Source organism: Anguilla anguilla, chromosome 2, assembly GCF_013347855.1.
Source record: "Anguilla anguilla isolate fAngAng1 chromosome 2, fAngAng1.pri, whole genome shotgun sequence".
Lineage (NCBI taxonomy): Eukaryota > Metazoa > Chordata > Actinopteri > Anguilliformes > Anguillidae > Anguilla > Anguilla anguilla.
Window position 1 is genome coordinate 52,867,261 of NC_049202.1, and position 10,491 is coordinate 52,877,751.

At 39.8% G+C, this 10,491-nt stretch overlaps 1 protein-coding gene across 2 annotated transcripts; it reads left to right on the forward strand.

Annotated features, from left to right (window-relative positions):
* Positions 1-625: 625 nt before the first annotated feature.
* LOC118221664 (cytochrome b-c1 complex subunit 2, mitochondrial) lies at positions 626-10,089 on the forward strand. 2 transcript variants are annotated; one of them, XM_035406930.1, is made up of 14 exons: positions 626-749; positions 2,015-2,089; positions 3,405-3,554; positions 3,721-3,785; positions 4,453-4,509; positions 5,204-5,328; positions 5,556-5,653; positions 5,735-5,792; positions 5,914-6,009; positions 6,742-6,941; positions 7,413-7,493; positions 8,618-8,694; positions 9,044-9,197; positions 9,748-10,089. In XM_035406930.1, the coding sequence occupies exons 1-14, from the start codon at positions 717-719 to the stop codon at positions 9,829-9,831; spliced, it is 1,353 nt and encodes a 450-aa protein (XP_035262821.1). In that variant the 5' UTR covers positions 626-716; the 3' UTR covers positions 9,832-10,089. The 2 variants fall into 2 exon arrangements, with proteins under 2 accessions (XP_035262821.1, XP_035262822.1); XM_035406931.1 differs by having other exon boundaries at positions 666-749; positions 2,018-2,089.
* Positions 10,090-10,491: the final 402 nt, after the last annotated feature.

Here is a 10,491-nt window from a genome sequence, read left to right on the forward strand (position 1 = left end):
AACCTATTGAATTTAAATACTCTCAACAGATATGTGATACATCTCCTGTTGGTAGATACAAAACCTTTTTTTAAATATTAAGTTCTGCCCCCACTTCATGCGGAGTGGCTCTTAATCTCTGTGTGTGTGTGACATATTTAATGCAACTGTATACTACATGATTACCCTTCCTTTCCCTGAATCATTTTTCTTGCCATCTTTTTCCAAATTTACTTTTCATTACTCTTTTAACCTCTGCTTTACTGATATTTACATCTATCTGAATATAGTCTGACTTCAATGCCGTTTTAAACCATACAAACCTAGTAATTAGTCTTAATCTTTGGATTCGGAATCGTGACGAAATAATCTCAAATAAAATATCATGTCTGTTACTGGAATTAAAAGATTCGATACTTATTAATGCGTATATGAATCTGAACAGATGACCATCCTCTCAGGTCGAATTTCTACCCATTGTAAGGCAATTACTATAGTAAACCAATTTACTTGAAAATACAGACATTAAGTTAATAAGTCATTTCATAATTATTATTAATTTTATTTATTTTTTGGCTCCGGTGAAATCTTAGAGCATATGGGGTGAAATGGGCTAATTGTGGTAAGACGCTATGAAACGCATTACGCTTTCATACAGGGGAAGTTGTGTACGCGGATGTTACGTCATTGATTCAGCCATATTGTGTTCTGGGTGTTGCTGAAGGAGAGATCGAGTTATGAAGGGGATCCGGGGTCTTAGTAATTTCTCTGTAAGATCTCAATTTGTCTCAGAATGGATTTAAGCAGAAAACATCACATTTTAGCTAGCAATATCACATTAATATAAGCCAGCTGAATGTTTTATAGTTCGCGGATAATAATGTTGGCTAGCTATCATTACATCTAACTATCGCTTACCTTACCTAGATGTTGGTAGCTATCCGGCTAAGTTCAGCTAACGTTCGCTATGAATGTTTTGTGCGCAAGGTTGTGCGACCTAGTGTATCTGCTTGTGAGCTTGTTTTCTACTCAGACATGCAACTTAGCTGGTTCGTTTCTTATCTGTTGGTTTACCTGCGAGGTCATCGGAAGAAATAGTGCTGTGTTTTCTTAAAATCAGCAGGCTAATTACTTAACGACCCACTGAAGGTCACTCTTTTTTGTGTAACGTTAGATTCATAACTTTTGTCCAATTTAATGTCTGTCTAGCTAGACCTTTCCCAACAAATATGAGACTGATCTTAAAAGTTGTGTGACGGCTAAGTTAATGACGTTGCTTGCTATAGTTTCCCGTTCGCTGTCTACAAAGTTACCCCACTCGAACTGCTAAACAGCTGCCGTCCTCAGGATACCTTTTGCATGTATTGTACGGAATTAGCCTCACAACTGACCTGATTTGAAGTGGGTAAATGGTTTGCAATATGTGAGAATTTCAGGCGTCCCAAAGTTTGAAAAAAAGTTCCAATGTCGTGCAAAACCCATGTTTGTTCATTTGTTCTGTTAAATATAATTAGTGCATCTGGATGAAGCCAAGTGTATTAGTTACCAATAACCATTTTAATGTATTAAAGAGAAGCCAAGAGTGCTGAAGTTAAAGGGACCTAAAATGTCAGTAGTTGGAGATATTGTAGAAGTGGAGTTTTTGGTTTGTCAATTTGAGTGAAGTGCCTCGTTTAGTATTTGCTGAAAGCTTTGGACTGTTGAAAATACCTTTTGTGAATGAATGTTTGGCGAACAAGCAATTATACAAACAATGTTTAATTGGAAATAAAAATAAAAACATTCACATATTTTGTTAATTTTTTTTTATGTAAAGGACAAAAAAGGCGAGTGTTGCTCCTAGTTTTCTGTTTGAGGACTGCTATTAAAAACCAACTCTCTCCAAATACATTACACTGAAGTCAGCTATTTGTCAAATGGGTTGCATACCGTATTACCCACGGTTTGCCCTGCACACCTCCCCTTTTCACCTCACATTGCATGTCATCCAGTGCACATGTTCTGTGTACAATATCTCCTTTCTTCTGTTTTTCAGCAGAGGCTCTCTGCAGCACAGGCTGCCCATAAGCTGGATGCGGCAGCAGCTGTTCTCCCTGCACAGGAGGTTCAGGTCAGTACATGTAGGCTCTGCTCACAGAGGGCATACTGTACAGTATGCATTCACCAAGGATAGGGTGGGTAGGTCTCCTCCAGGCACTGCTCACATGTTCCATTTCTATACGTTGTCTACCCTGGGCAAACATGATATGAATGGAGAATAGGTGTCTGCTCTCGTACTAATCTTGGCATTTGTCCAGTTATTCTGCTGTGTGCATGTCTGAAGTGTTGTATTACATAGTTGCCACTACAGGTGCACATAGAAATGTTTATATTTTACTTGTCTGCCCCTATACCTGATACTTATCTAATGGAGCAATAAATGGGGAAAACGTGCACTTATGGTTGTCAAAAGTGCTACTTATGGGTACATTGGTATCTTGAATAAAATGTAAAAAGTCTATACTTTACATATATCAATGAGAAACATAAGACTTGGCAAACAAAAGTATGTTTCGCTTGCATTTGACCTCATGAAGCAAGGGGTGACATATTGTTATTTTTGTATTAAGCCACAGTGGTAAAAAATGTGATAAAATAAAATCAGTTAATTCAAGCATGTGGATCTCTGATTTTTAGCCAAATGCTTTTCAAATAGTGATTACCCTACTTCCTAGGCTTTCTCAGTTGTTGGGATTTGGGCTTTATTTTCTTATGCCTGTGGCTGTATCTATACCACCCTCCTGTAGCCTTATTGTGCAAAACAGGGTTAAGTTATAGGGGTTGGCTTGGTTAGTCTTTGGATGGGAGAAAACATGCAAAAACCTTATTGGTGATGGAAAGAGCATTGGTGAGCCAGCAGGGGGCAGTATTTTAATTGGAATAGTAAGTAGGCTAGGTCTAATAATGCAGCGGTGCCATTTATCAAAAGAACTGATGTGTCCTGGCTACAATCAGTCTTTTATTCTCATTCTCGTCACATAGGCCTAATCATTCTCTATAGTTAGTTATTGTGTGATCTATTGCATTCTTTCAATATAAGGGGCTGTGTCTTATGAAAACCATATTGAGAAGGCAACAGGAAACTGACTCCACAATCCTCCCTTTGAGTTATCAGTAAACCTTATTCTTTTTCTGAGTTAATTATTTGCATAGTTGCTCATTTTGCTTTTGGTTTATTGACAGTTTTTACTGGATGACTATATTCTATATTATACTCTTGCTTAAAGGTAAAGAGTTAAACAAGTATATATATGGATGCTAGATTAAAAATTGAGCCTGGTAGACTTGAGCCACTTTGAGTTCTGCTTATTCTGGAATGTTTCAGGATCGGATTGTATGTTGCCATGCAGTTATTTAAATATGTGTATTCTACACCTGACCTCTAGGTGACCAAACTACCCAGTGGCCTGGTCATTGCCTCCTTGGAGAACTACTCGCCTGCCTCCAAGATCGGTGTGTTTATGAAAGCCGGCTGTCGATATGAGACGCCAGACAACCTGGGAGTTACTCACATTCTCCGTTTGGCAGCTAACCTGGTAAGCGGCGGTCATTGTCTCCTTTTCATAATTAAGTTGTCACTCAGTATAAAGATGTTGAAGTGATGGAAAGCATTGTTGTTTCTTCTGTAACCCTGCTCAGTTTAAAAAAAAAATTTTGGCAGTGTTTTAGTAACAGTTGTTTATAAGCTTTGCTGTTTTTCAGACCACTAAGGGTGCATCGGCGTTCAAGATCTGTCGTGGTGTTGAGGCTGTGGGAGGCAGCTTGAGGTATATGGGCATCAGTCATCCAAATCCCTGTCTTAAAGGGGTAGTTCACATTCTGGGGCATGCGCTGAAGGAAATGGTCCCGACGCAAAGTAAAATTAAATGGAATTTTTTGAAAAATAATAGGGTAATATACAAACATAACACGTCTGGAGGCACACCATTATTGTACAAGCAGCTTTGGAGTTGCTTGAAATGTATTTACTTGCTTCAGACCGCAAACCCTTAAAATGCCCCATCCCAGACGTTGTAAAACTGACAAGCCATCAGAAACCTCTGCAGATATATAAAATATCCTTAATCACACACAAAAATTGAAGATATACACTAAAGCTAAAATAATATCAATGTTTTCAAAGTGGTTGTTCACCCAAAATTAAATATCAGTTTAAATATCATTTTCATGTTTGTTTTGAAAGGCAAAAATGTTCAGTTGAACTGTCTCTTCAAGACACACAGTAATGTATGAGAGTTTGCTATTTAATAAACAGGCCTTTACTCCAGATGACCATGGTAGCTTGAATGAAGAAGAATCATCACTAGGATGGGTCAAATGCAGAGGACAAATTACCCCACGGGGTTCAATAAAGTATATCTATCTATCTATCACCAGTTTTTCGGTAGTAATAACAGTTATACATCTAATTGCGGTTTTGTCTTTTGTTTATAGTGTGACATCATCAAGAGAGAACATGGTTTACACTGTTGAGTGCTTGAGAGACCACATGTGAGTACTGTTAGAGAGCTATGGCTGCACGACTTTCTCTCCAGAGACTTCCTATATGTTACAGGTTTTTTTCAATTGGATCTATAATGGGACATTGTCTTGTCCATATATTTGCCTCAACATCATGCTGAGGATGTTCAGTTGGACAGCCAGTTATTTATTCAAATTATTATGAAAATATACCCTGATATACATCTGTGCCCACATTTTGGCCAGTAGCTGGTCTGTCAGAAACAGGCTTAGCCAATGAGGTGTGCTGCTTCTGACCTTCAAAATATCATTCAGGAGCTCCTGGTTGGGGTGTCCAGCTTAGGCACAATTTTTTAGTGATACACCCCATGGATCTGGACCACTCTGGTGTTGGCTGTGGTCTCTGAGACTTTTTTTGTATGCAGGGTATTCCTTGCGAAACAGAAACTCTTTGGCCTGAACAGACTCCTGCAGTATGTCTGTGCCAACTGCACAGTCCCCTGGTAGCCTACCTACCTGCATGTGTTTTGGATGGTGTGGCTATTGATATTTCACTGTTCAGAGAAGCCTGCCATGATTTTTGGACACTCTAATAATACGTAGAATTAAAAAGTTGTTTATACAGTATGCATAAAACAAAGTTTAATCTTGTAATGAATTTAAGACAATTGCGGACAAATTATTGGTCCTTGTCTCCATTGTTATCACTGTATCTGTGTTACAGTGACACTGTTATGGAGTTCTTGATCAATGTGACAACTGCTCCTGAGTTCAGGCCATGGGAGGTGGCCGACCTTACCCCCAGGGTGAAGATGGACAAGGCCCTGGCTCACCACAAGCCACAGATTGGTCAGTACCTTTACCCTGTTCAGTTTCCATTTCATTACGTATAATAGATATTGCACTATATTTGCTCCTGTTTCGTTTGGTATTTGCATACTCCTAGTATTTAGAAATTGTAACTGTAGCATAACCATTTTCCCTCAAGGATGATGGAGGTGCGTCTTTTAAATGCACACACAAACGGGAGAATCTGCTGAGAACAAAGCTGTGTGATTCCTCTTCCTCCTCCTCAGGTGTTATTGAAAGCCTGCATGCAGCAGCATATAAGAACGCCCTGTCCAACTCTCTGTACTGTCCAGACTACATGGTGGGGCACATCGGCTCAGATCAGGTATTGCCCAAGGATTTCGTAGCAGTGCGCTGTGTGGTACAGTGACGCACATCCAGGTAACTTGCCTTTCTTTTTCTCCAGATGCTCTCCTTCGTCCAGAACAATTTCACCAGTGGAAGAATGGCTCTGGTTGGACTCGGTAAGGGATTTTATTGTGGGTTAAAGCTGACTTACTGTGGGTTGAAGGTACTTGTTTTGATGCTTTACTGTAGCTTTCACTTTACCACTGTACCTTTAACAAACATTTGCTGTCTGTCCAGGTGTGGAGCACTCTGTGCTGACGCAAGTTGGAGAGCAGTTCCTCAATATCCGCAGTGGAATAGGGGCTGCTGGGAAAAAGGCTCAGTACCACGGAGGCAAGGCAGTTATTATAGACTTTCCGCTGAGCGTAGAAGTGTAAAATCTTTGTCAGGGGCCCCAGAGAGGTATTAATGAGCATCATGTATTGCAGGGATGTCCAATCTTATTCTGAAAAGGTGAAAAGGGCCAGTTTGGCTGTTGGTTTTTGTTTTAGCCGAGCACTATAACACCTGATTTATCTGTTTATCTAATCATGGTCTTCAATCAAGTCAAGACCTTGATAAGTAAAATGATGTGTCTTAGCACTGGGCTAAAACAAAAACCTGTGTTCACACCGGCCCTTTTTGGATGAAATTGGACACCCCTGATGTAGTGTAATTTCAGGAGCACATCGCTTGTTTCAAACGCATTCATTAATGGTACACTTATAGTGATTGAACATGTTTTTTTAATTACCTTGGTGTACATAATGCAGTTCAGTACCATGGATTTATCTAACTTTACTTATTCCTCAGGGTTATCAGTTGGACTAATGATAAAAAATAAATAAATAAGGAGATATTCATTTCACCGCTGGGACATTGTGTGCTACTTCCACTAATGGAAAACAAAGGGCACAAATAAAACCCCAATGTACAGAGACAGCTGTGGGATTCAGTAGATTACAGTATGTAGATCAATCTAAAGAGGCCTGGCCTAAAGGGATTACTTTGTATCCATTCTGTACGGCTCATGACAGAAAGTATCCCTTCAGTGTGAGCGCTGTCTGACCTCAGCCTTGTGTGCAGGTGAGCTGCGGGTTCCGAACAGAGACAGCCTGGTGCACGCGGTGGTGGTGAGTGAGGGTGCGGCGGTGGGCACGCCGGAGGCTACCGCAAACAGAGTGCTGCAGCAGGTGCTGGGGGCAGGACCACAGGTCAAGAGGGGCTCCAACACCACCAGCAAGCTGAGCCAGGCCATCACCAAGGCAACCACCCACCCCTTCAGTGTGAGTACATCTGCCCCTTAGCAATGTCTGCGCTGTTAGCATTTTACCTGGGCTGGGGGTGGGGACTTCTTCTGTATTCGTTTTACATTTTACTGTGTAAGGGAAGTATAGTCTGAATATAACAATATAGTATTATTTGAAAGAGGAGTGTCCCACATATTATACTGCTCACAACTGGGACACTGGCTAATTTAAGTTATTGGTATCGGCATAAAGTGTTTACCTAACTCGGGCCATAGTCACAATATTTGGTTTAACACTGGAATGTGAGTGTGCATGTAAACAGTCACTGTTACAGCTTGAAAAGGTAGCTCAGTTCTATAGGTAAAAACTGAAAAGGCATGTGTGCTGTTCATGCATGCATTTGTGTGAGTGTGTGTGCTTGCACAGGGGTATACACACGCATATCACGTGCAGAATATCTGTGTATATTTGCTCTTTTGTTGTTCATACACATCCTCTGCTTTTCAGGCATCTGCATTCAATGCCAGTTACTCAGACTCGGGGCTGTTTGGAGTGTACACCATCTCCCAGGCCTCATGCACTGGTGACGTAAGTATGACAAGCCCTGCTTGCAACTGACTGAAAATATGGGGATATTTTACATGTTAATCAGAATTTCTCTGGGTATGGCTACTCTCCTTAACACAAATCTCCCACTTCAAATCAACTCGTCAATTGGTACAGCTGAGTACGTGCTGGTCATTCACTATCAGATCCATGAAATGATGTAACATTTGTGCTGTTGATTCAGTTTTTTCTGAACATAATATCAGAGATTTTGTGTGCATTTAGACTCATAAGCTTGATATATAGTATGTAAGTATAAACTAAGCTAGTAAAAGTTTTCTCCTTGTACACTACAGCAGTAATGGGAGATTGAGGCTTTGGGAACTTCAAAATGACTGTTACAAAAGTTACTGTTTTATCAAGGACTGTTTAAACAACCGATGGTGTTTTGCTACAGTACAGATTGCAGTGGCTGTTGATTGAATGAATGAAAGATTGAATGAAAGAAACCTTTATTGCCCTGAAGAGAATTTGCTTCCCCACAAAAACAGCACAAACATAACAACATAAAACGAAGACTGATAATTCAACATTGGGTATAATGGATGGGCTGTTACGGACTGGCTGCCAACCTAACAGTGTAATGGCACGAACAATTACACTTTTTACAGCTCTTTATTGTATGATACATAGATTATCTTTGTTATTTTCACTGGTGCAAATAAAGTGAGCAATGAATAGCTTAGTCATGCTTAGAAAACTGGAAATTACATTACATTACAGGCATTTGGCAGGAAATGCACCTCTAAAACTTTGTTGGTCCATCTAATGTGACTTGGGGCAAGTTTTTGAAAAAGCAGATGAAAACACAGATACCTTCAGGTACATTAAAAAGCACATCTTAATGTGTTTCTCAATATATTGACAGACTCATTTATTAGTTAACATTATTAGAAGCAGTTTAAGTTGAGCTTAAGTTAATAAGAGTCAGTTATTGAGTGAAACTAACAAACATGTTTGTTTCATTCTCTGTGGGGTTAATGACACTTCATTTCCCCATCACTGAAACAGGAGTGGAGGGTCCTGAATAACCATTAGGATTGGCATGGAAAATCCATTAAATGGACTTTGAGTTCATTGCTGATGGGAGCCTCTCCTCTCTGTAGGTGATTAAGGCAGCTCTTAGCCAGGTGAAGGCTGTGGCTCAGGGGGGCCTCACTGCTGCTGATCTCACCAGAGCCAAGTAAGTACACTTTTACAGATAAACATGTCTCCTCACCATCCAAATTACTGCAGCCTGCCTCAGTCGACAGGAAGGAAAAACAGACTAATGAAACGCATTAGGCCGTCTGCTGCAGACAAATGGATTGCTGCAGACGGTTCTGGTCTGGGTTCAAGTTGTGGGGGCTTTTTATATGCAGCAATATTTAGAAGGCATGCTATGAAAGTACCTGTATCTGTGATATCACATTAATGTGTACACTGGTCCTGGTAGTGAAATTAGTGAAATTGAGGATACATGTGCTTTTAGCAGTCTGAGTGTTCTGCTGTTTTAAAGCCTTGTGATGGATATTGGCCGTGTTGCTCTGCAGGAACCAGGTGAAGGCGGAATATCTGATGTCGCTGGAAAGCTCAGAGGGCATGTTTGAGGATATGGGCTCCCAGGCACTGGCAGGAGGAACCTACAATTCACCAGAGGCCGTGGCCCAAAACATTGACTCAGTGACTTCAGATGGTGTCATCAATGTGAGAATTTCAAATATTTTAAAAGGATAGTCCCATTTACTGAGTTGATCTGTATGTCAGGCATTTAGAAAATTCTAATATTGCCCGTGTAATTCACTACTGCTGAAGGGACTGCCGGCAAGCACTGTTTTGTTTTCTGTAGCAGCTAACAGAATAGTTCTCAGTAGGGCTGTCAGAGCAAATTTCGCAATTCAAACTTGAATTCAAATGTCAAAAAATATTCCTATGAATGGAAAACAATTAGCAGCATTTTTGGCTGCTCAAACATTTTTGTTGCTGAACACGTCCATCACCCTACTTGCATTTCATTTTAATCATGTTGTTTTATGTTGTTTATTTATCACTGCATTAGATACATGTTGGTACCATGAAATACAGTGAATATACAAGTTTAAATACGAAGACGGGAAATCTGAATTGTTAAAATTGTCAAAATTGTACAAACCAAACTTCTTTTGAAAGAATGCAGTAACACCAGAGCAGGTTAGGTTTCATGTTTGAATCTTGATTGTTGAATATTGTAAAACATTTTAAATGTTTTGTTTTTCAGGCTGCCAAAAAGTTTGTGGCAGGGAAGAAAACAATGGTGTCTAGAGGACAGATGAAGACAACACCTTTCATTGATGAACTGTGACAGTGGATATTTTTATAACTTCAGAGGCAAGCTATGCCTTGTTGTTTATTCAACAACCAAAAAGAAAACAGAAAATGGTCCTGATTCTCAGTCACTTAATTGCAAGAAGAGATAAAATTGTCATCAGCAGTTGCTATTTATTGTTTTAATTTCTCTGTATTACCTGGGGAGAAAGGGTATGAAAGTTTCCCACTGTTGTCCTCTATACTGTACAATGGATGTAAATTAATTAAAGTCCATCTATGTTTAAAAATATTAGTCTCAGATTTGGTTTGCCGTGTTATTAATGCAGAGGAATGAGATTATTCTGAATTATCTTTCAGCCAATAGGCAATTAAACCCAGAAATGCAAGGGTAGGGAATGCTTTGATTCAGCACATTAGTACTATGTGATACTAACGTGCATAAAATATATGGCTACAAGCATTTTGGCAATGTTGAAAGTTTCATAAAGTTTATGGCTACAAGTAAAACTGGTTTTATGTTGCACAAGGGAATTATTGTCCAAACCCGGTGTCTGGACTCTTACAGGGGGAGCATTATGAATAGGAATTGTAACATCTTGGCAAGATGATGAAGAGGAAACAGAGTTGAGGAGGATGAGGTCATGTGCAGCTGGACAGTTCTGAATTATCTGAATCCTGAATCCATAGACGGGTG

What these genes read in the sequence shown, in the direction of transcription:
- LOC118221664 (XM_035406930.1), top strand. Translation starts at nt 717, where the DNA reads ATGAAGGGGATCCGGGGTCTTAGTAATTTCTCT. An exon ending in TCCCTGCACAGGAGGTTCAG is followed by an intron (nt 2,090 to 3,404) that starts GTCAGTACATGT and finishes CCTGACCTCTAG; the next exon opens with GTGACCAAACTACCCAGTGG. An exon ending in CAACCACCCACCCCTTCAGT is followed by an intron (nt 6,942 to 7,412) that starts GTGAGTACATCT and finishes TCTGCTTTTCAG; the next exon opens with GCATCTGCATTCAATGCCAG.